The sequence below is a fragment of the Periplaneta americana genome, chromosome 9, assembly GCF_040183065.1.
Source record: "Periplaneta americana isolate PAMFEO1 chromosome 9, P.americana_PAMFEO1_priV1, whole genome shotgun sequence".
In the NCBI taxonomy this organism is placed as follows: Eukaryota; Metazoa; Arthropoda; class Insecta; order Blattodea; family Blattidae; genus Periplaneta; species Periplaneta americana.
The window spans coordinates 128,327,922-128,355,268 of record NC_091125.1 but is presented as its reverse complement, the minus strand read 5'-3'; the positions used below and the strand labels follow the sequence as shown (position 1 = coordinate 128,355,268).

Sequence of the window (27,347 nt, the reverse complement as noted above, 5' to 3'; positions counted from 1 at the left end):
GTATTAAGGAAAGTGAAATAAACCCCTAGGTCTCGAATGCTCTAATACTGTCGGGGTCGAAGAAAGTAAGAGTTCAGTCAGAGGACTGGATAGGAAAGGGTAAAGAGAGAATTAGGTATTGAATAGAGGAAAATTATACCAAATTCGGTCATTAATTCATCAAGCTGACCAGTGCTAATTGATAAGTAGCCCCTCCCTTTAGTTCAGCTTGTAAAATTATGCTTACTAACAGCTGCACCACAGGAAGGTAGGGATGGGACATTGGGTATTTGTCCAGGTTGGTTCCTTAAAGCCTTCGATGGGAAGGATTAATGGCTTTCCCCCCTGTATTTGACAAATACCGTTTTGCAACCAATCGGCATAATACGAAAAAACTACTCTTTTTCTCAAGGGAAAAAATGGAACTCTCTGCATCATAATCCACAGTTAATTCCCGATTTACCACGCAAATCGTCTGTAGCTGCATTTAGATTGGCAACAGGCCATGACTGTTTGGCCAAGCATCTGCATAGAATTGGAATATATCAGTCTCCTAACTGTCCATTATGCAACTCAAATCAAGAAATGGATTCAGAACATCTCAAAATCTGTGCATCAGTGGCTAACCATGACAATATATTTGAAAAATATTGGAGTGCAAGAGGTCAAATGACTTTATTGTCAAATGCCTGGCATTAGAAAACAACAACATTTTTATTAGTTTCACACATTCACTTATATTGTCTTTACAAACTTTAAAAAATTAGAACACTAGTTCTTTTTACATATTAAAATATTAATTCTACTTCAACTGGTAATGAATTTCTTAAATCAGTCTTCCTGAATCCAAATAGTACACCAAATTCCTGATATGTTGAAGTTGGTTAAGTTAGCAAGCATGGCTTGAATAGTTTCTAAACTCATTCTGGATTTTTGGGATGCCCACATCATGTTCATTGAAGAAAAAACTCTCTCCATAGAAGCATTACTTCCAGGAAGACTCGGAGATGAAGAATTAAATCAACATTTGGAGTTGTGCACAGGAAATCATTTCCCCAGACAAAAATTAAAAAATGTCAATCAATTTTGAGCAAAGATCAGCATTTTCATCATTCTACTTACTGTTTTCTCTGAAGTCACATATTTCTTCAAGCAAGAAATTTCATAAAATAAATTACTTCATCCAAGTTAAGTCCATCTATAATTGAAGAAAAATAATGTGCCGTCTCTAGAAATTTTCCTCTTTTTGGAGGATATTTCAGCAATATACATTCCACAGGTATCTTGATTTTCATAAAATTACAATAATTAACACTGAAAATGCAGGGATATCTGGGGACAAATTATTAAATTCAGGGACATTCTGGGGACGAATTTTGTTTGGGAACAAAGAGCAAAATTCAGGGACTGTCCATGGGAAAACAGGAACGTCTGGTAACCTTATATTAAATAATACTATTTGAGATGTTATTAAATGTCATTTCAGTTATACGTTTTTCCCACTTATGCGTTATTTTCTTCAGACCCCATAAAAACGTATAAATGAAGTTTTACTCTATAAAATGTTCAATGAATTCATTATGAACATAATAAAAACTACTGTGGTTAATTCATTCCAGTATAAAATACACATTTCACTCTAAACATATGACATTGAACATCATCAATCATCATCTCTATTCATCTTTATAACATTCAGTGTATATTATTTATTTTCAATAAATTTTTATCATTTTGACAGCTACCACATCTTGTCGCAGAATATTATTATTATTTTTTTTAAATTTCATTATGTATTTTTCTAACATTAATTTACATTTTCTTTTTTGTTCATTTGAATTGATTAGGATGCCGATTATTTTAAATCCAAGATTTGGACGGTTAACATTTCTATATACTACTTAAAAAATTATTTTTAAAAAGTGAGTTAGCAGACATACAAAGAAACTGAATTTCGTTTATTTTTTACTTTTATTTTGTTGGGTTATTTTACGACGCTGTATCAACATCTGAGGTTATTTAGCGTCTGAATGATAATGCCAGTGAAATGAGTCTGGGGTCCAATACCGAAAGTTACCCAGCATTTGCTCGTATTGGGTTGAGGGAAAACCCCGGTAAAAACCTCAACCAGGTAACTTGCTCCGACCAGGATTCGAACCCAGGCCACCTGGTTTCGCGGCCAGATGCGCTGACCATTACTCTACAGTGGAAAATTTCGTTTATCATAGGTTATAATTGTCATATGTGAAAAACTGTATTAAGATAGTGAATTCAGTGTAGAACAGTATATTAATTTAGTTTCTTTCCATAATTATTTTACTTCATTTTCTCCCCAACTTTTTGGTTGCAAGGAACATGTCAATCATAGTTATGCATTACCTTCCAGCAAAAGTGACGATGACTTTCTGTGCAGTCTGCCGGATCTCATGAGGAAACTCCCCTTCTGCACTCAGCCGATCATACCAAGGACAAACATAATCCCGCAGCACGTACCCAATTATTTCCTGAAGTGACTCGTCAATTATTTGTGATCCAGTGAGGCGGCGATCAGCCTTAAAAGATGGTGGGGGAGCTTCCACAAGCTGCACCACCTGTTGATGAAAGAATAATTATGTCAGTTGAAAGTGTAGCAATGCACTTCACAGATTTCTGTACCTTCAAAATGTTGACACATTTCTTTTATGTCTGTCTCAAATCCAGTTTTAGGTACACAGTTCAGAATTATAGAAGTAAAAGATATTACAATTGGCTGCTCACCTTACTAAGACCAGGCTTACAGGTATCTTGTCTGGAGCGATATACAGCAGTGTAGTACTTTTGTGAAGAATCGCCATGTTTCAAATACAAGAATGTCAGACCTCTGAAAACACACAAAGAAGTTTGTAAACTTTCACACTAAACAGTAGTACGACAATCTAAACAAGAACTCTAGCACCTTAACAGACACTACATTCTTATCAAGTCTTTCCTTCAGTCTTTTCTTAAAACACACAACGATATAATTTTATAAGTTGATGACAGTTCGTGTGCTTAAGTGCTTCAGAAACACGTTTTTTTTTTATTTTATTAATTCTACCCACAGCTGCAATATCCAGTCTGTTAATGTCGAACTATCATCTATTAATATACTTCCAACACAGCATACCATTGCTGAATTATTTTGAATACATTGCATGAATTATATTGATGATATAATACAGATACATTATTATGTTTGGCTCTAATTTGACTGGATGGTGTGACTTTTGGTGTTCCAAATAAGTACTTCAGTACAATTCTTGATGTTCATCCTCCTCCAGTTTTGACACTGAATTGCTAGCTATTGATAATTAAATATGTACCACACCTATATGCACATAGAATTATTCCAATTCAGAAACAACTAAGTAAACTAAAAGAACTCCAAAAGGAAATAACATTTCAATGGATACCTAGTCATTGTGGTATACCTGGAAACGAGAAAGTCGATAATATTGCAAAACAGGCAACATATTTGGAACCAAGACCTCTTCAAGTGATATCTCTATCCAGTGCTTTTGCTTCAGTAAAGTCTCATTTTACAAACCTATGGATCAACAATTGGCTCTCTTCTGACAAAGGAAAAATTTTACAGTCTGTACAAAAGAAACCAAATGACCTGGAAATGTACAAAAACCTGCCCAGACATGTTCAAACATTTTTAACAAGAGCCAGAACAGGTCACACTGTCACTCAATTGTACCTAAACCGATTTCAGATTTCTGATAATCCTACTTGTTTGTGGTGTAATAATCATAATGAAGATCTGGAACACATTCTTCTATACTGTCCATCCATAAACCACAAAAGAAGTAAATTAAAATCATCAGTACCAGTTGCAGAAGACACAGCCCTGCAGTATATATTGACTACACCCCAACTCTGGCTACTAGCAACAGGCATCTATAATGAACACCGATCAAAATAACCCTCATTTCTCGTGAAAAACAAAAACTGAATAGACTACAGTGGACTTTATGTTGTCAGCAAACAGCTGGATACATTCAGAAGATTGATTGAAACATATACATTATTATGACGTGAGACAAGAAAACAGTGGGTTACTGGTGGCACGCTCCCTGCACGGTCTGCGATGCGTGGGCTGTTAGAGGTGCGGCGTATAGATCCTAAGTCACCATATGGCATTTGCTGTAGTCACAAGTCATGTTATAAAAGTCTTGATTCTTCAAGTGTACAAAGTGTATAAAGTTTAGTGTTATTGTGTATTTAGATAATGCCTACCAACAAATTCTCATTGCATGTCCATGTCAATGAGGGAATTACGGCATATTTTTGGTATGACACTAATAAGTAATCATTTGTGAACTCTGTGATTTTTATTTATGGGGAACACTAAAAGGTAGAGTTTATAGGAAATATCCTCATTCTATAGATGAACAAGAAGAAATCGAGGCTATCAATGATGTGGAACTTCAGTGTGTTGTTCATTTGTTTATCATGTCTGTGGCGGCAAATAGGGGCCATTTTTAGCAACGACTTTGAGCATGGCAAGTCCAAATTACTGAACATTTATTGTTAGTACTTTTATGTATTGTAGAAATGCCGGAGAAATGGTTACACGCTCACCAGAAACCACACTAGCAGTGGGTCACGAGTCACTTGCCATTTTCTCACCTCATATCATAATAATGTCTCTGTACATTATCGTTAACAATAAGCATTAAAGGAGGAGTTTTTATGCAAAATTATTATTATCATTATTATTATTATTATTATTATTATTATTATTATTATTATTATTATGCTTCAATTTGTAATTAATTTGGGCCATTGTTTGGCATCCAGATATTATATCATAAGACTTTTTAAATGAAGTTACAAGTTTACTGATTAAATCAACCTTGATTCATTTTTAATTAGGTATTTCCTCTAATTTTTAGAGGTAACATTTGACTCTAAAGAGCACAAATAAAGACTTCTGTCTCAGAAAACAGTCCACCATTTGCTGCTGCTGTTGCCGTCACTATCACCATCACCATTTTTTGACTTACGTACAAACAAACCAATGCGAATTTTTTACATTAAACATATTTTTTTTTTTTAGATTCTTAACTAAAATAAGACGCTCACAAATAGTGGAACTCACTGGTCATGTAGTTTGATACAAAGGTACTATTTATGATACAATACAAAAAAAATGCAATTCCAGATGTCATAAAAGAGACAAATATGCATTATCATACTGCAAATCAAATCCGAGTCTAATGCACTTGTAGTGAAAAACACAAAAACTTGATTTCAAAATCTGGAAAATATTTATGTATTCAATGCCTACCTACTTCACTTGCGTGATTCGGGTTCCGCATATTGCGGATAGATGGCAGGACTGTGACTCATTTTCAAATTACACACTACTTTGACGGGCCATGCTGTACATGATGTGTATCTGTGGGGAGAGAGTCGTGTACTAGGGTGTAAGTGTAGTGTAAGAAATGGGTGGGAATGATGAAGATGAGGAAGGGAGAAGGAAAACCTGTGCTGGCATGTAGCCTACTCCTGTCGAATAGCACCAAGTGGGCTGCAAGGCTTAACATCCCCATTCGATGAATGAATCACTATCAACAGTGATATATGCCTTCTCTTTGCGAAGAGATTTGGAATTTAAGCCAGACATATTGGTGCACAGTCTAGTGATCAGAAGTTGTGCACCACCACCTCTCCTAGTCCTGAGGTAGAAATTTTACACGAAAATTTTTGGCTGTGCTGGGAATCGAACTCAGACCAGCTAGTCTGGAGGCAGACGCGCTACCACAGAACTAACTCGGCGGACAGTCTGGAAAATATTAACGCCATTATATTATGTGCGTAACTTACCCAACAAGGAACACGGGCACTGATACTGAAATAGTGACGCACCACCAGAGTCCAAATGTTGTGAGACAGAGTGTAAGAACGAGGACAGCCCAAGCGATCAACGAGACGTTCATCTGCAATACAAGAACACTATTAATCCTCTACAGAGATTATTCAGGATCAAATTATGGTGGAACAATAATGGAATGAAAGTGATAGGGAAAGCAGAAGTGCTCTGAAAACAGCTTTGTCTGTCACAACTCATAGAGAATCTGCCTCCCTTACTTATATTACTTCAAGAACTCTCCGAACATGTGGTTAACATGGCGCAAGGTTACCATTCAAAACAGCATTGGACAAACACAAGAGGATACTTACCCAGTCCTTATGTAAAGTAGATAAATTTCTACTACAAACTTCGGTTCATAGCTAAATCACTCATAAAGCAATTAACTTACATGTAATCTCAATATTTTTTACCGTCCTTGAATAAGCCTAGCTTTGATAGGATCTACCCAGTACATATTCTTAACTCTCAACGTAGTATATCTGCAGGCTATTCAGTGACATTTCAACAAAGATAATTTATCTCTATTGACATGTTTAATTTAACAGAAAATTTCGTAATGACGTTACTAAGAAATGACAGGAAGAGAAATGTAGGAAATGATTGACACACATCCTGTTCGTCTTAAGAAAATAAAAAAATTAGAACACTATTCACACAGTCAGGAAAACATTTAACTACAAACAACATTCAGTTATTCCTCTGTCAATCGCAATTCTACATTTAATCAATAGCGGTCTGTGATTGAAATTCTTGATGAGGCCAGATGCAACTAGTACGAGTGCCTGCCATAGGAAATGTTTATTCATGATTGTTATTATATTATTAATATCATTATTACTTTATTATTATTATTATTATTATTGTTATTATTAATGAAAATAATAATTTCACTCAACAAATAAGCTGTCATGCTGTGAGTTTCAGTGATTGTTTCAGTGTGATGAAGCAACCCATATTATGTGTTTAAATTCCCCTTTCTTTCTTTCTTTCTTTCTTTCTTTCTTTCTTTCTTTCTTTTCTTTTCATTTTTTTCCTTTGACAGCAACACACAAGGCCAACAGAAAAGTTTATTTTGCACCACATTACCACATAACCATTTATGTTGCCCACACCAGGATGCAATAGAAACTCGCGTTTCAAGATTATCTGTCAGAAAAATTGTCAGCGATGTCGTAGGTATCTCAGTAGGCTCTCTCTTTATTTAAAACTTCCTTTCATCCAATATTATTTCTTCTCGAAAAAGAACACTCTAACAATGAATTAATTACATCAGCATTATTTCTCGCATTTGTTTCTGTTTATATTTTCCCGAAATGCATAACATCATTGGCCCAGATTCCCTACTGTACTACAAAGTACAATAGTACAACACCCTCGCTTAAGCCATAAACTAAGACATAAGGAGAGAGAAAAATGTGGGTCTCTGCCTGCCAAAGAGCTGGAATTTTTGTTATTTACGACCTATTTAGGAAGACAAGTCACCACTGCTATTCTCACCCCACTCTACCCTTGAGACCGGTCCATGGATGGGAGGAGTGAAAGCTGACCAGACCACGAGGCCAGACTAATTGTGCCTCAGCTACAACGTTTCAAGCACAACCTCAAAGCCCATGAAAACATACGAAATGCAGAAGCCAGACCCAGCACAAGCGATCCCGGCCTCAGGAACAAATTTTACTGCAAAACAGGTCTATAAACATCACAAAGTTTTCAAATGCTTCTACAGCGATATATGCTTCATTCAAATAACTAATACATTACATAAAAACACAAAATTTGATTTCAGTTAAGCCAAGTGACTGAGGCCCGGCCTCACTTGCCTCAGTCAATCAGCCGCCACTGCATTTAATGTGTGCAATGATAACTCATATCCACGAGGCATATGAATCCTCCAACCAACTCTCTTTCATAAAATCTCGTTATGTATTAATGGTAAACCAACTAGAAGTCCAGCATCACGACTGTGTGGTTTAATAATGGTATGGAATGAGCATTGGTTCGGGTCATTTGAAATAAATTTTGTCGTGAAATTTCGGCCAGTGTATGGAATTGGTGCCAACCCAGTACCGTATCATGAGGAATTTGGGGAGCTACAATGAGTAGCGTAATCTGGTTTCATACACCAGCTACAATGAGTAGCGTAATCTGGTTTCATACACCAGCTATAATGGCTGAGATCGTCATGCTGACTACATGTTACACCCATACTCGTTGGATGATCATTCACCTCTGTTGAAGTATGTGGACGTGAGGCCAGCTGTAGTCTGTTCGGCTTTGTTCCTTCATATGCTGTCATGCCACGGATTTTTGTTGTTATTGGTTACGCTGTGAGTGAATGATGTAAATAATTTTATAATAACAATCAACTTTCAATGCATAAAGTTGGCTAGGCTTATGCTATGTATGATATATCGCTGACATCAGTGCTGGAATTCGAGTATCCAACATATTAACTATACACGTTATCCTTATGCACTGCACATTGTTAAAGTTTTTATCATAAATTTTAATTAAATTATCTCAGTGATGAAATGATTACCACATTTGCTATTTGATCCAAAAATTCGAGGATTCAAACTCACCAAAGGTGATGAATTTATTTTTAAGATGCACTCAAAATCCTTAACAAGGTTTTCTTCGAAGGATGTCCTACATTTTAAGTTAGTCAAGCAGATTTAGTCTTTTATAATGATTCCATTAAGCAGGATTTATACTATTCTTGTTTCTCTGAAGACGAGACTAACATTAACCTTCAATATTTTGTGACATTCTTACATTCATCACTAGCCATGGAAAAAACCCAAGCTACACCTATTCTAAAAGAACTTCATCAGAGAGCACGCCAGACAAAATTACTCATCAGCCATTTCTCACCTCACGATATTCCCTATTTCAGAGACATAACTCTATGCATAAATGTGTTCTAAGACTGCAAACTTCTATGGGAAAACAAAAAGGACACAAAATACAAAATATGAGAGCAGGTACAATAAGATAACACTAGCATGCAGTAGTGATCATTTTTCATGTACTACTAAGAGTGTTGAATTCATATCTTTTCCTCAGGTGGATATTTATACTACGGTATTTCGGGAGGAGGTTGAACCAACAGCAGACAAATACTGTTTTTGTAAAGTTTTTAAAGGGCACTGATATGAATACCCCATCTGTTTTTTAAGAGCATCAATGTCATTTTTTAATGCATTTCACACAGTTTAAAAAATGCACCACCCACAGCACAATCGAAATACAACCAATCACATTTAGTTTTCCATCGTTATATTTGATTTCGTGTCCAACTGTTTTATTGACTTACTCCTAACAGCATTAGATGAAGGTAACACAAATTGAATTACTGGTTCACAGATTTCACTTTCATTTTTTTTTAATTTATTGAGTATGCCTCAACGAGTATAATTATATGTAGGGGCTATACAAGAACACATAGGCTACATATGTTGTACAATGTAATTTAAAAAGTCATGAAACTATAGTCTGTGGAAAACAAACAATATCTCAAGAATTTATTAAAGAAAGAAAGCAAAATAAGAATAAATAGTAAGATAACAAAGTTTTGAGCAGAAAGAAGAAAAAGTTTGAAACCATGAAACAAATAAATCAACTGAGAATTAAAATAAATAATCTGCCCAAAAACGTAACTTTAAACAATTCTTAAAACACCGGAAATTTGGTAAAATTCTGTATTCTAAAGGAAATCGGTTAAAAGTTGTTATTAAAAAATGTTTAATTTCTTTCATTCCATAAGTTACTGAGCTATGTTAAGAAAAAAAATTATTTTCGTCTTGTTAAATAAGTACAGTATGTATATCTTTATTAAACTGAAATGTAATATTACTATGTATTAAATTGTTAATAACTTTGTACATGAAAATAGCAGCACCTAATTTGATAACTGATTCCAACTGGTAAAACGAAAGAAAATTGATATAGATATTTAACTGATATTTAACTGGAGTCAAATAATAAAAACCCAATAAATTTCTTGAAGCTCTATTTTGAATAATTTGTAAAGGTCTCAAAGCAAAACCAATTGGTAATTTTCTTCATTAAATGCAATGGATGCATTCTGAATTGACTCATCAATACGTACGTCTTTTCCTTTCAAGAAAATAAACATTGTCTCTTGTTTTGCTATCGTACTCTAAAATTTTTATAATTACTGTATATGCTATATCGTGGGCTTAGAGTGTAAACCTGCTAACCGCCAAAAAGAAAATTTTACAAGGGAAGCAAAAAACTGAGTTTAAATTAACTCTGAAACTTACTTTTTTGCTTCCCTTGTAAAATTTTCATTTTGGCGGTTAGCAGGTTTACACTCTAAGCCCACGATATATAGTAAACAAATCATTATATTTGGTAAACACAACTAACACTGAAAACTACGCCAATAAAAGTACTGCACACCTGGCTTCTTAACTGTAACAATAAACACTGAAAGTTCAGGTGGTTTAAATTTCATACAATTAAGATCGGCTGGCAGACCACCAACCTTCAAGGAAACAACTATCTGAAAATCTACATAGCAGAATTTATTTTAGCTACTGAACAGTCATATCAAATTGAAATATAATATTGTGTAATTTATATCTTTTAGTTTAAAAAAAAGTCTGAAATTTCTGGGGGGGGGGGGGGACATCCTGAAATACGGATGAGGGGGAAATTCCTCAACGGTCACTCCCCAAATTTATCACTATGTACTAACGAGCTAAAGCACATTGATTATTTTGTTGAATAAAATAGCAATTCTTTTCTCATTCAAAATATGTGATTTTGCATACTTTATTTAGTGTATCGAAACATGTAAAATTATCTTTACTTCTGTGACCAGTCATTTACTCAGGAGTGAAGCTAGTATTAGTATTAGTATTTATTTATTTAACCTGGTAGAGATAAGGCCGTCAGGCCTTCTCTGCCCCTCTACCAGGGAATTACAACTATAATATGAACAATAACATTACAATTAATATTAAATTTACAATTACAATTACAATAAAAATTAAAGTACGACAAGATTACCTGATTAATGAAAGCTAGACATTTTATTATAGAAGTTAAGAACAAAGAATATTTTTGTATTTACTGAATTACAAATTGAACCTACAATAACAAAATTCTATAGTGATGAAATTACCGGATATTGAAATATTTTGTGATAGATTAAGAGAACTATTTACAAGAAACCATGTCTGAACGAGTCTCAATTACTGACCAAGTTCCTAGTAAGTTTGCGTTTGAATTCAATTTTATTTCGACAGTCCCTGACGCTAGCAGGTAACAAATTCCAGAGTCTTGGCAGGGCTATTGTGAAAGAGGATGAGTATGACGAGGTGCGATGGGATGGTATTGTTAGTATTGTTTCATGGCGAGAGCATGTGTTCAGATTGTGGTGGGAAGAAAGGTAAGTGAAGCGAGACGACAGGTACGAAGGAATAGAAGAGTTCAAGATTTCAAAGAGAAGGAGAAGTGAATGTAAATTTCTTTTCTTATCTAGTTTAAGCCAACCTATTGTTTCCAGGGATGGAGTAATATGATCATATTTACGAACATTGCTTACAAAACGTACACACAAATTATGAGCACGTTGAAGTTTCGTTTTGTTGTCACTGGAAAGGTCAGTCAGTAAAATAGCTACTGATGTGCACCAGTAAAACAGTCACGAAATACGTCTTGTGTACATAAGTGAATTGTTGATGATATAACATTATCTGCTATTGTTGTGTAGACTACCGAAATATTAGCACAGTGTGGGCATAACTGTTCTAGTGACAGAATTGTATTCCTATAGCATGATAGTTGGGGCATAAGCTATGGCAAGTATTTTTTCGTGAGAATGCGACTTGAAATACGCAAATGAGCGAGAAAGGTATATGTACAGATAGGATAAAGTATGAATCAAACATCCATAAACAACACTGCACCATGCTACTTGTGTTTATTACGGTCGTTGGTATAACATTACAGAACACATACCCTCTAAAAACCGCTAAAAACCCAACCAATCATATCCATTCGGCACAGCAGTCGACTCACAACTGCATTAGACATTACATCACTATCTGTGTGATAACCATGTCACACTAGTGATGCGACCACATATTCGTACTATGGATGTGTGACACAGCAATCGACTCGCAAGAGAATTCACATCTCTATCTCTGTGATTATCAAACTTCACACAATCATCTAATGTTGCAATCACGTACTATACTACGTATGATATACAAGCATCTTGTGATACAATCGCTTAACTTCGAGAGGAAAAAAAAAAAAATAGTTTCAATGACTTATGTCCCGACCTTCATATTTATCTACGTATTTTTTCTTGCAAACAAACATAAATCTGATGTGTGTTGACTTAAAACATTTTAATTCTAGCTGCTTAAAAGAAAAACTTAAATGAAATAATTAGGCAGACCTACTCCAGAAATAAATCTGAATCAAAAAGTCAAAGATGGACATAATGTTACTTACAATAGGAAGTATAATAGAAAGATGTATAAAAGTGGAGTGTGTGGTTATGAAGTTATGAAATCTCTTTTTTTCGTTTTTTGTTTTCTATGTCTCCTTTTTGGTAATAACAATCATGAGGTCCAGTGGAGTGAAAGATCTTGGTCATCTGTTAATAAAAACATAATGAAAATGTTAAACATAATAATATTTTGGACGTCGATGTTCTCAGTATTATGAATATTGCAACACCGTCATGAAAATATGAAACATAACCAACAGTAGGAAAAAATAAGTAGAGTAGGCCTACATATTTATAGAATAACTGGTTATGTAACATTTTGTAGTACATTTGAATTTACTTTGGAAGGACATGATCAAAGTGAAGCTTCTGAAAATCGGGTGTTTTCTTGGGCCTTATGGGTTTTGTTTTTCTCTCCTAAATATCCTACTATAGACGGATTTTGTTTTCTCTCCTAAATATCCTACTGTAGAGAAAAATGTTCAGACAACAGAGACAACATTAGCATTTCATACTATTCATCACCAGTCTTACAAATCTATGGACTACACTCGAAATTAAATAAGTGCAACATTCGGAGTCGGAAATTGCAAACAAATTATCATGTACAAGAATCAAACCTGTAGCTATCACAAAAAATGAAATCGCCCCCCATTTCACTAACGTTGTCACTAAAACTTCGAACAAAAACGAAACAGTTTCATGACAGTCAATTAAAGGGATCGCAGTGGAGAAACATAATTTCAGAAATATTTTTTGTGAAGAATTTTAAAAATATATGTTACAAGAAAATAATTAATTAGTCTCTTCTCTCAAAAGTACATGGCGTCGATAAGTATCAACACACTACAGACTCCCAGCATTTTCATCTATACTTACTTACTGGCTTTAAAGGAACCCGGAGGTTCATTGCCGCCCTCACATAAGCCCGCCATTGGTCCCTATCCTGAGCAAGATTAATCCAGTCTCTACCATCATATCCCACCTCCCTCAAATCAATTTTAATATTAGCTTCCCATCTACGTCTCGGCCTCCCCAAAGGTCTTTTTCCCTCTGGCCTCCCAACTAACACTCTATATGCATTTCTGGATTCGCCCATACGTGCTACATGCCCTGCCCATCTCAAACGTCTGGATTTAATGTTCCTAATTATGCCAGGTGAAGAATACAATGCGTGCAGCTCTGCGTTGTGTAACTTTCTCCATTCTCCTGTAACTTCATCCCTCTTAGCCCCAAATATTTTCCTAAGAACCTTATTCTCAAACACCCTTAATTTCGGTTCCTCTCTCAAAGTGAGAGTCCAAGTTTCACAACCATAAAGAACAACCGGTAATATAACTGTTTTATAAAAATTCTAACTTTCAGATTTTTTGACAGCAGACTAGATGACAAAAGCTTCTCAACCGAATAATAACAGGCATTTCCCATACTTATTCTGAGTTTAATTTCCTTCTGAGTGTCATTTATATTTGTTACTGTTGCTCCAAGATATTTGAATTTTTCCACCTCTTCGAAGGATAAATCTCCAATTTTTATATTTCCATTTCGTACAATATTCTGGTCACCAGGCATAATCATATACTTAGTCTTTTCGGGGTTTACTTCCAACCCTATCGCTTTACTTGCTTCAAGTAGAATTTCCGCGTTTTCCCTAATCGCTTGTGGATTTTCTGCTAACATATTCACGTCATCCGCATAGACAAGAAGCTGATGTAACCCGTTCAATTCCAAACCCTCACTGTTATCCTGAACTTTCCTAATGGCATATTCTAGAACGAAGTTAAAAAGTAGAGGTGACAGTGCATCTCCCTGCTTTAGGCCGCAGTGAATTGGAAAAGCATCAGATAGAAACTGGCCTATACGGACTCTGCTGTAAGTTTCACTGAAACACATTTTAATTAATCGAACTAATTTTCATCTATAGCGCATTTAATTTGTTCTCCATATGTAAGAAAAGTCTTCCTTTATTGAGGTAATGTCCTCCACTTGAAAATTTTCACATGACCACTCTAGAACAGACTACATTTGATGAAACAAACACAGACAATATTTTAAATTTGTGGTTTAGTAATATCTGAATATTATTTAATGTCTCTGAAGGAACTTTTGGAAACATCATGATTATATATTATATTGTCTTTTTATCTTCCAGAAACTTACAATCAGAAACAAAATAATATGCATCAATTCTGAATATCTACCATCATTTTTCTATTATTCATTTCAAATGACGATCCATAAACATTTAGTGCAAAGAAATAATATATTTCACGTACATGGTTGCCGAATGAAAGGCTATAATGGAAATTAACAAAAATCCTGTCAATAAAACAAAGTGAAAAGCCAGTTTTTCGGTATCACTGATCTAATGTGTATTTCCGTTAAAATATCAATATATATTTTTTTTGCAGTAGGGGATACTCGGCTAATTCCGCAGTATTAAGAAGTAAATATATCATATTTTTATCAAAATGTTTATTGAAAAGAATTATCAATGTATGTAGACATCGGTGAAATCTTTCATTACCAAATGAGATAAAGAGACCTTTTAAAATGCAAATATATTTAGTTGTACATACATTACAGTTGAAAAGTAACTCGGGTAATTCCGCAATAGGACTTGGGGCTAATTCCGCAGTCGTAAATAATTATGAAATGCATTATGAAAGTAACATAAAAGGAACAATTTATATGTAACAATGCTCACTTTCTTCACAGCTGTGTAGCAAAACACGAAAAACAGTCAACTTTCGATGTTTCACTGTATTGCCAACAGAGATGTCAATCAATATCCTTGATTTTTTTCTATAGTACTGCAGAGGACATGCCTCCTGTTGACAGCCTATCAAAACTTACGTTCACGCTACTGTAAAGCCGCAGTAAAATCATATATGCACTACTGCCGAATTACCCGTACTGCGGAATTAGCCGAGTTTCCCCTATATCGTAATATTTTCTCTTTAGACTTATTAGGTCTAGTAGTATGAGAAAATAGAGTTGGAGGGAAAACTCGGTGCACTGGTGGTATTCGAACTCAAGACAACGAGTTTAACGTGGTTTCGAGCTTATTTCTTGCACCTCGTATACAAATCGGCGAGAGTATGATAAGATTATGTGTTTGCTGTTAAGAATTACAATATATATATATAAGTATAATGGAAAAAAAAACCTGTCAACTATAAATCCTATGTGTTTTTCTTCTACGTAAATCGACTGTCTGGTCTAAATAGCTTCTTAACTCGCACAAACATTTTTAAACTAATGTATTCAGTAAGCTAGACTTCAACTATGCTTTTGCCCTCTACATACGTATCTTACTTTGACAGCTCGTAATATCCCATCTGTCAAGTTCTCTTACAGCCAAGGACATTTAAATCCACATTTCCTCATTTAATATTTGTCTACAGCCACACACACTTATACACACAGATTTTGTGCTCCAACGTTGATGTACAAGGCCATTGATAAAAAGTATGTAGGCCTACTCCTAGTTCGTACTGAATGAGATTCTCGTTAACACCAGATATATGGACAATCATTATAAATTATCCATGTAGTTTCCCATGAATCAAAAAACTAAACTCTAAAAATTAAATAATAATAATAATAATAATAATAATAATAATAATAATAATAATAATAATAATAGTTAAAACGAAATGGTGTTGGAATGGGATTTTTTACACTGGCAAGATTCAGCCTTTTTCTTGATATTTAAAAAACTTATTTCATATTACGAACTTAAAAGTTAACTGCGTAATATACAATCTTTGTTTGCACATGGTTATGAATTTTCAATTCTTATCCTCTTCTGTTTTCCTCCGTTCTAATAAATTATTTTCGAGTTGTACTTAGGAACAGTGTAGCTATACCTGGGGACACATTCTAGGTTCACAAGTGTACCTGGGAATGTGTTCCTGGGTTCAACATAATTCGTCCCTACTCTGGCAAACTAGCGAAAGTGACAAATAAGCGACCCTGTACTTAAGGTCTATATTGTGCTATTTAATAATAATTTAAGTCCACGCCTGTGGAGTAACGGTTAGCACGTCTAGCCGCGAAACCAGGTGGCCCGGGTTCGATTCCCGGTCGGGCCAACCCAATATGAGCAAATGCTGGGTAACTTACGGTGTTGGACCCCGGACTCATTTCACCGGCATTATCACCTTCATCTCATTCAGACGCTAAATAACCAAAGCTGTTGATAAAGCGTCGTAAAATAACCTACTAAAATAAATAAATAATAATTTAATAGCACAATATAGACCTTAAGTACAGAGTTGCTTATTTGTCACTTTCGCTAGTTTGCCAGAGATTCCCGAGAATACATAATCTTACAAAATGTAGGTTTTGTTTCAGTCTTCACTATACTGAAAAGTATGATTAAAAAAATAAACTAAAATAAAGATAATGTATACCACAGAAGACGTTTTGAAATAGGCTACCTTACTGACAGTGAAACATCAATTCAGGAGACAAGAAAATATTACAGATCTTGTATATGGTGACCTATGAAAACTTTTAACGAATCGAATCTAATCTAATCTAATCACGGAAATAAAAACTGTCTCATGTAGCAAAGTAGCCTATTTATTGTCAAATTTATGACAAAAAATCTAAGACATTTAATGTTAAATGCGTAAGATATACTATGGCAATTTCTGTTTTGCTTATGATTAAAATTTCGTGGTATTTACAGTACTCAGCTCATTTTATTCCGAGAGTGATTCGGAAAGTTAGTTTCGATTTTTTTTTTTTCAGAAAGCACTTTATTGAGAACTGTTATTACATGCAAGTGAAAGTGCACCCTTCAATTACTTTTCAACATAATGCCGATTTACATTCAGACATTTGTTGTAGTGCTTCACAAACTTCGAAATTTCCTCTGCGTAAAAAATCAGCCATCTGTGATTATAGCTACCCATTGACGCTCACCCGTTTGAAAACGCTGGGATTCATGTTTGGGAACAGGTGGTAGTCAGTCAGAGCCAAGTCAGGACTATACAATGGATGATGAAACACCTCCCACTGGAACTGCCGCAGAAGGTTTTGAGTGCATGTAGCAGTATGCACCCGAACATTGTCATGGAACAAAACAACCCCAGAACTCAACATGTCATATCGTTTGTTCTGAATTCATCTCCTCAGTTTGGTTAGTGTCTGACAATACACACCAGAATTTGTTGTGCCTTGTTCCATGAAATCCACCAACAATACACCTTTCTTGTCCCAAAAGACAGTTTTCATGAGCTTTTTGGTTGAAAATATTTGGAGATATGTTTGTGGTTTCGTAAGAGAGTTGGTGTGACCCCACACCATTGACTGTCATTTTGTTTCAATGCTCACGTACCTAACCTACATCTCATCTCCGGTGACAATCTGGTCGAAAGATCACCTTCACTCTTGTGACACTGAAGAATATTAGTGCTGCTCCTATTCTCGTGGTTTTTTGGGCTTCAGACAGAATTTTCGGTAGGTACCTACCAAGCACAAAACTTGCGATAACCTAACCTTTGTGTCACCACTCCATACAGAATAACTCGACTGATTCGCGAAAAATGCTCAGAGAGTTTCGAAATGTGAAACGGCGAGTTTGACCACATCATCCACTTCTGAAACAAGTTCATCATTCACAACAGATGGTCGGCCACTTCGTTCTTCATTGTGGATGTTAGTGCATCCAGCTCGGATTTCACGGCACCAACGTCGAAAAATACTGTCATTCATAATGTTCCCGTACACTGCAGTAATCTCACGATGAATTACAGCTGTCATTAATTTTTTTTCCCCACAGAAACCGTATTGCTGCACCACCTCACACTTGGCGGGCCCCTGTAGCTCTGCGAAGGTCCCTCTGTAACTGAGCTGTAGTGGATGAAAGACATCACCGTGCAGAAATATGGAGATACCAGTCTTCCCCAGCCACTGTCTTACATGGTCGTCCTGCTCTGTGTCTGTCTACTATGGAATTAGCAATTGCCAACTGTTCATACCCTCCAGAAACCATAAGGGATCTGATACCAGCTGCCATGCAGGAATGGGACAATCTTCCTAAAAAGGAATTGGATAACCTGGTTTCAAGCATTCCACATCGTGTCCAGGAATGTCTACGAGTTCGTGGAGGCCACACACATTATTGAATTGATTCAAAATGTGTTTTTGTTTTGTTTTGTGAAATGAATGAGATTTGGATTTTTTTTTTTTTTTTTTTTTTTTTTTTTGCAAATTAAGGCAGAATTTTTTTTCGTTATGTGTGTAATAAGTTTACAATTTCATTTTGTTTTTTCTTTAAGCAATTGACATGTAATAGAAATGCATAGAAATTTGTGGCACATCTGATTTAGAAATAAACAATTCTATAATATGCAAAACTTTTTTTGATCAATGTGTGTGTGTGTGTGTGTATATATATATATATGAGTAGTTTAATATCAAAGACGGACATCTGTCGTCTCCATAGTTTTGATCTAGAAGCAATTTTTTAATTCACAGTGTTCTTTGTAATATTTAACACAATTTATTTTATAAATGTAGTGTTAGAGTTTGCATATGGTTTCACTATAACTGGAAAAAGCATGAAAAATTCTATAAAAAACCACAGCTATCTAAATTTTGATTGAGGTCAGATGTCCGTCTTTGATATTAAGCTATTCATATATATATATATATCAAAAATAAAACTGGCCCTAAAACAGTACCTTGTGGCATGCCTAATTCTAAATTTTGAATATTCCTAAATTGATTATGAATTTTAGTCATAAAATTGAAGAGTAGTCTCAGTTTACGTATTTCAAGATAAAAGAGGGAGTTGTTATGATGAGTGAAAGGCTATCAACAGGTGGAGAAATGACTGATATGTGTTGGAGACACTCTAGATTGGAAATCCTGTAATTAAATTCTTAAGAAAACCGACAGAAGGCCTGTATGTCAGGCTGCATACAGTAAAAAAAATATAGGCCTATACTTTCTTCAGGTATTAAAATCTTAGACTACATAAATATGCACAAAATTAAATGCATATGACCTACGTTTTGCATAGATGAGTCTACAATTCCACACGAAATTCAAAATTACACACCAAAATCAATAAATTCACGACCTGACGATAATAATGAGGTAATAATGGCAGAATACACAGCAGAAAACCTGCCTCACTTTTAAGACTTTGTTCACTATATTTCTAAAAGAGTCTGCCAAGTAGGGCCTACTGCACCCACATTCTTTTGGTGAGAAACTGTTATCCAACTACTTATAAGCAGTAGGCCTAGATATAGACGCAGAGTATTTTTTTAAATAAGCGCGATTCTTATTATTGTCCATATAGTTCCTGCATGTTTGCTCCTGGCAGATGATGGTGTAATAGCGGAGACTATACGAGCCATTTTCAACTGGTGTCTAATGTGCCGTGAATGATTCTCTAACGTGCCACAAGAAAATTAATTAGTGAAGATTGGAAGAATAAAAGTGAAAAGAGAAGTGCTCAAGAGTCAACATTCAGCAAATGTGGTGCAAGTCAACATTCGTAAACACATTCTCTCCCAAAAACTTCAAAATTCCCACTTGGTTCGGAACCACTACGTTAGATTACATAAGTGTGCCGTGGGATTTTGAACTGCATCTTTAGTGTGCAGCATTTAGTTGAAAAATGTTGGACTGCATGGAGAAAAAAAAAAGAGACTACAATGCACACGCACAGAACAAAAATGTATCTGAATTAAAACATTACTCTGGCTTACCACACTATACAGCAGGTGCTAGAAATGTTCATCAGCAAACAACACTAATTGAGGGTTTAGAACACAAATCATACACTCTCCACAAACATTAGACAATCCATTAATCGAATTGCATGTTGTATGTGCTCTAGTGAACATGCAGTTGACTGATTGTTTATTGCAAATGAGTATTTATTATTTTGATACCTTATAAAGACCTATCTTCGCTCAGCAAGCAATCCTTGGCTTTCATCAGTATAGGCTATGTTAAAAGTAAATCCATGGTGCTACAGCCCATGAAGGTCCAAGACCGACCAGCCGGCTGCTGGCCTCACGTCCACATGCTGAAGCAGAGGTGGACGATCATCCAACCAGAATGGAGGTATCGTGTGGTTAGCACGATGATCCTCCCAGCCGTTATAGCTGGTTTGCGAAACCGGATTTTCGCTACCTATCGTAGCTCTCCAACTGCATCAAGATGCTGGGTGGGCACCGGTCCCATACACTGGCCGAAATTTCATGAGAAATTTTCTTCCCCCATGAGGACTCGAACCAGCACGCATTCCGTAACGCGAGACCTAGACAGGATGCCTTAGACCAAGATGCCACGGCGTGGGACAGACAGGCTATGTTAGTTTTTCGTAATACATACTTAAATGTATTCTTGTTGTGATTAATGGCTTTTTGTCTAACTACTGATCAGCATATTTTCGTGAGTTGTAAGCTCATTAAGTTCGAATGTACAGGAAGAAATAGAAGAGATTTCCCGGAGAATGAGTTCCAATGCATTTCTGGATTAATAAACTATAGTGAATAAATTCGAAACGACAGTTAGAGTGCCAAATAAAAAGGTAGAGAAAATCCTACAGTGTTAAGACGTGAAAAGTTTCAGGACATTAGTGAACATCACGAGCTCTCTCTTAGAAAACCATTAAGAAAACTTGCACAGTAAGCTGATATTTCTTATTCTACTGCTCAAAGACCAACAAAAACTAAAACTTAGACCTTACAAAGTGACTAAAGTGTAATGTTAAGACCTAGAGATCCTGTTGCCAGAATCGTTTATTGCAGTTGGTTTCTTCTTCAATCACTAGACAGTAGTGTCTTAAACCTCAATAATTAGTGTTGATTTCTGATGAAGATTTCGGATAGCTGCTGTAATGTGTTAAGTCAGATTAATTCTTTAAGTTCCATTTATTAACAATAGTGTTATGCACATTGTATAGTTTAGGATATTTTTCTCCATGTGAGCCTCTTACGCTGTCGCTTGCCAGATCCAGCATGCAGGAACTACATGAATAGTCGCAAGAATAGCTGTGTATAATGAAAATAAATATAAAGAATAATAGTTAATCAATTATTTCAACTATTAATAAATAAAAATATAGGCCTACTAATCCAAAGAAACGATTAAAATTTTTTTAACATGTAAAACAACTGGAAAATGAAAGAATTCCCCAATTACCTTTAGAAATGGCACAAGAGCGTAAGATTCTTAGGAAGACCAACAATATTTGCACATGCATATCAGAAAAGATATGGCGAGTAAAGAAATAAATGTGGGAAGCAACTAGAAAAGAGACTTTAGAAGAGTCTATTAAACTATACTTATGGAAAACTTTTATTTATAGACGACGTACAAGAGTGGGGAAAAGTCTATGAATGAAGACTAAACACAGAGACAAACATATACAATATACGGTAGTACCTAGGGTGCGAAATAACAAGGGGGATGGGGGAGAGGATTTCCTCCCTGTTGGAAAGTTATCCCCTTCTCATAAGTTCATATTAACATCCCTGCCAGGGATTTCTAACCTCCCCTCACAAAATATAATTATTTTAATACAAGTATACAAGTAGCTATAAAGTAAGCAATATTGATGTATTATCATCACCAGCAAACTGACAACAATCAATAACTTAGGAATTACACATCTTATCTTAAGCCTGCTCATGAATATAATTATTTATGATCAAGATGCAAGACAAGCAACTCAGTGCGACCAAGCATTGAGCCGTATCGAATGAGGATAATAATTTTATGTATGGTATTCTCTATCTAGGATTCTATCTCCCCCCCCCCCCATCAGAAATCTTAATTCGCACCCTGGTAGTACCTACCTCAGTATCTAATAATTATACATATCAGATAACAATATAGATAGCATTAAGTGAAGAACTGATAAATATTGCGATAATACTTATACAAGATTAGAATGAAAATGAGGAAGTATTTTTGAAATACATATTTTTATGAAACCGAATAGGTAGGCTAGGCTAATGAAGTTAAACGGAAACTGTTTGTAAGTTATCCAAGTGGCGATAACAGACAAGACTTATCTGAGATGGATGTCAGATAATTAAGTTTACACACTCAAGAGAAAATGAGATACTTATCTGAAAACAAGAGAATATCTAACAAAGTCACTTCAGAATTGCATAGGCCTATTCAATGGATTGTACTGTGACAAAGTACTGCGCCAAACAAGATGCATTTAACTTAATATAATATTAGTGTTCGTTTTTTATTTATTTTTCGGTTATTTATTAAAATAATTTCATCCACTAATGAACTATTAAATTGTTTACACTAATTAAATAACTTCACTGTGTCAATATTTCATAAATTATGGTGTTATTTTACCCGACGTTATGGGCCTAATCATCACCTTCTGAATTCTAGAATAACTTAGCCTACTATTTAGTTCATCAGTGATTATATTTGTGTTAAGAGAGTGTATTCTAGAATAAATAAATATTTAGCATATCCGAAATCGCAGAATGACAAGAAGAGAGAACGTGAAGTATTTGGAACCAGTCATGATTTATTTGAACGTATTTCACAAATTTATATTTGTATTCTGATTCTATCAAAATGTATTACAGAAAAAGTCGAACTCTGAATCTTCCAGGCCAGAACTGTCATCAAGAACCGTCCCAATAGGTCTATTCATTTTCAAGATGGGTCAAGTTTAGAAAACTATTATAAATGTAATTTTGTAAATTATTAGATACAATGAAGCTATATGCAATAAAGTTACATATTACACCAGAAACTGCAAACTGGGATTTCATTTTATCAACATTAAGAATGTTGCCAGTATCAGTATGTGACAGTCATGAGAATTTGACATTGCAATTTTTAACTTGTAAATAGGAATCTTATAATTTCTGTTTAAATCACCATACATAAATGACTTTCAAAGAGAAAGAAATTTACGCACAACCTTTAGGATAGCCTATTTATACACGATACCTACATGGTATTTAGGTAGGCTAAATTCTGTTAAATGGGAGTGCTTCAAAGGCAACTAAGTAATAATGTCAGTTTATCGATGTCAAAATATTGGCATATACATTAATTTTATATAAATAGTGTGTCTCTATCGAATAATTCAGTGCTCAAGGAAATTATTGCCAGTTTTAGGGCAAACCTATATTGCTTCAAAGTTGTGATATCCAATGATGTCATAAAGTAGACACATTGCTTCATACACATAAATGCTGAGTTTACAAAACAAAACCGGTTGAAATTATCACACAAAACCTTCTTAATCATATTGCAAGGTTACACCTCCTAAAATATTTTAAACTTTCTCAGTTGTAACACGTACGATTTTGCTGAGATATGAATGAAGACTTCCATTCGTGGTCGACGAGATCACTGCTGTTTAAGTCATCATGTACCACGATTAGATTTAAAACTCATTATTTTATAGTTGCGTTTCCGTGAACTATTTGCAATTTTGAGTTTGTCACTCATTTAGAGCAGACGTCACTGTCGTTAATTCCTTGCAAGAAATTCTACACCATGTTCATTAGACGTAACATAACACAATATTGTTATGACACTGCATTTACGTATCTTCCTTCAATTCAAAAATATTGAAAATAAAAATAATCATAGTATCGTTAACACACAATTTTACGAATTAAACACACTTTTTTGGAAGAGCTTGAGGTCACGAAACTCTCAGATGTACTTCTACACACTCAATTAGTTCCTACATGCCTGAGCAGATGGTGCGTCAAAACGTAATCGTGCTGCGATCTCGTAACACTGCGGCAAACCTCTATGCGTTACATAAATTTGGTTATGTAAACAATAATGTCGTTTTTGCAATAACTTAAGATAATTGGGCAATGAAAAGGAACTTGCGATAAATAATTAAACAAAAAATAAAATAATGCAACGACTTATACAATACATCTATCTGACTATTACACGCCTTTAGAGAGTTGGCTCGCTTTGCCCAAGGATCCGAGTTCACTACTCAGTCGCGGAATAATTTTTACCTTTAATATTACTCAAACCAGCTGGAAGTCAGACTCGCACTTGGTTATAGATTTATAATAGATGGAATTTATTTCCTTCTTAAGGAACCATCAATACCAAACGATTACTTTAAATTATCACGATGCGGACAGCAGAGTGGCTAAGATTGCAAGAGATGACAGGCAGACCACCGAAACGTTGGAGAGATCTGGACATCCTCACCATCATCAAAGTCTCAGTAGATGTTGGAAAAAAAAAAACAAGCTTTAAGCCTATTTTCAGAAGAAGAATTTATCGTACAAATATTACCACTGTATGACCTTATTTTAGTATTCTGCGTCTAAATCAGTGGTACTCACTAGAAATATTAAAGCAGAGCCAAAGTGAGAAATAATAATAATTTGCCGTTAGCCACAATGCATTTCACAGTGTTTAACAAAATGCGCGGATTTTTAATTATTAAACTAATTTGCCTATTATTATTATTATTATTATTATTATTATTATTATTATTATTATTATTATTATTATTATTATTATTAATTTTTTCGAGGAATATTACTTTTGTTGATGTCGTACAAAATTTTGTCCAGTATTCTTTTGAGAAGATTAACTCCGTACGAAGATGAAATTATTGGGGATCATCAATACGGTTTTAGGCGTAATAGATCGATTATTGATCAGATTTTTTTGTATTCGACAGATACTGGAGAAAAATGAGAGTATAAGGGATTTCAAAAAGGCATATGATTCTGTTAAGAGAGAAGATTTGTATAATATCCTTATTGAATCTGGTATTCCCAAGAAACTAGTTCGATTAATTAAAATGTGTCTCAGTGAAACTTACAGCAGAGTCCGTATAGGCCAGTTTCTATCTGATGCTTTTCCAATTCACTGCGGGCTAAAGCAAGGAGATGCACTATCACCTTTACTTTTTAACTTCGCTTTAGAATATGCCATTAGGAAAGTTCAGGATAACAGACAGGGTTTGGAATTGAATGGGTTACATCAGCTTCTTGCCTATGCGGATGTCGTGAATATGTTGGGAGAAAATCCACAAACGATTAGGGAAAACACGGAAATTTTACTTGAAGCAAGTAAAGCGATAGGTTTGGAAGTAAATCCCGAAAAGACAAAGCATATGATTATGTCTCGTGACCAGAATATTGTACGAAATGGAAATATAAAAATTGGAGATAAATCCTTCGAAGAGGTGGAAAAATTCAAATATCTTGGAGCAACAGTAACAAATAAAAATGACACCCGGGAGGAAATTAAACGCAGAATAAATATAGAAAATGCCTGTTATTTTTCGGTTGAGTAGCTTTTGTCATCTAGTCTGCTGTCAAAAAATCTGAAAGTTAGAATTTATAAAACAGTTATATTACCGGTTGTCCTGTATGGTTGTGAAACTTGGACTCTCACTTTGAGAGAGGGACAGAGATTAAGGGTGTTGAGAATAAGGTTCTTAGGAAAATATTTGGGGCTAAGAGGGATGAAGTTACAGGAGAATGGAGAAACTTACACAACGCAGAACTGCAAGCATTGTATTCTTCACTTGACATAATTAGGAACATTAAATCCAGACGTTTGAGATGGACAGGGCATGTAGCAGGTATGGGCGAATCCAGAAATGCATATAGAGTGTTAGTTGGGCGACCGGAGGAAAAAAGACCTTTAGGGAGGCCGATACGTAGATGGGAAGATAATATTAAAATGGATTTGAGGGAGGTGGGATATGATTGTAGAGACTGGATTAATCTTGCTCAGGATAGGACCCGATGGCGGGCTTATGTGAAGGCGTCAATGAACCTCCGGGTTCCTTAAAAGTCATCTCATAGGTAAGTAAGTATATTGTTAATGTTATTGTAATTTCTATTATATTTTAATTGCATTTGTTATGCTTTTATATTTTATTTTTCTTATCTTCATTGCTATAATTCACTCTCGATTCTCATGGCATTAAAATATACATGTAATACACATATTAAATACTTACTTACTTACTTACAAATGGCTTTTAAGGAACCCGAAGGTTCATTGCCGCCCTCACATAAGCCAGCTAGCGGTCCCTATCCTGTGCAAGATTAATCCAGTCTCTATCATCATACCCCACCTCCTTCAAATCCATTTTAATATTATCCTCCCATCTACGTCTCGGCCTCCCTAAAGGTCTTTTTCCCTCCGGTCTCCCAACTAACACTCTATATGCATTTCTGGATTAAATACTGCAAATAAAAAAGAGAATTACCGGTGTTCAGTTTATAATAGTTTCTTTCAAAATATTCGTTATTAGAGGAAATGCCTGTGTTAAAATTGTACCGTATTGAGAACTGGAAGTGAGGTACAGATACGGAATTAAAATTCGGAATGAGTCTTGATGGGAGTCCACTTGTAGCCTATGTAGGCAAAAATTTCACACGACTGTCGACAAGAAACATTATATACAGAGGCTCTTGTTTGCTACAGAAGCGCAGAGCGAAACATACAATAAGGCAGCTCAAAATTTTATTTCGGTATCTCTACATGTCATAAAAAGTCGCATTTTTTATTTAAGCTAAGAAAATGGGTATAATTGAATATTACAGAGACTGGACGTTCCGAATCCACTCAAAGAATCAGTCTTCAATAAAATTGCATCAAGTTTAAAAGAATATACACATTTCTGAAAGTTGATTCAAATAAGCGTAACTCATCACGTGACCTAATTTAGCACGATAGAGATGCTGGTGATAACTACGCCTACAACGTTTACATACTAGCTTTCTGAGAATCTCTTCGTTTAATTAAAATGAAAATCGTTCACTGTTGCGTAAGCATTTCGAGTAATTATTCAAACAAACACCACCCGACCATGACCTACTCTAATCCTCGCGCGGCGTGCATGGTTCAATGCCGTGACGACTTGATCCTTCTGGGATTGCTCCACAGGCGTCGGTAGGCCAACTATACTACAGCAAGACTGTAACGTTGTCTGTATGCCCA

The 27,347-nt window shown here is 35.2% G+C and overlaps 1 protein-coding gene across 1 annotated transcript in view; it reads right to left on the bottom strand.

Moving 5' to 3' along the window:
- Positions 1-24,069, bottom strand: part of LOC138706488 (sorting nexin-13-like) — a 90,989-nt gene extending 66,920 nt beyond the window's left edge. Inside the window, exons 1-4 of the mRNA XM_069835831.1 lie at positions 23,701-24,069; positions 5,833-5,945; positions 2,737-2,839; positions 2,359-2,570 (exon numbers count right to left, since the gene is read on the bottom strand). Of these exons, the coding sequence (XP_069691932.1) occupies positions 2,359-2,570; positions 2,737-2,839; positions 5,833-5,945 (428 nt within the window). The 5' untranslated portion in view covers positions 23,701-24,069. The remainder of the gene's footprint in view (positions 1-2,358; positions 2,571-2,736; positions 2,840-5,832; positions 5,946-23,700) is intronic.
- Positions 24,070-27,347: the final 3,278 nt, after the last annotated feature.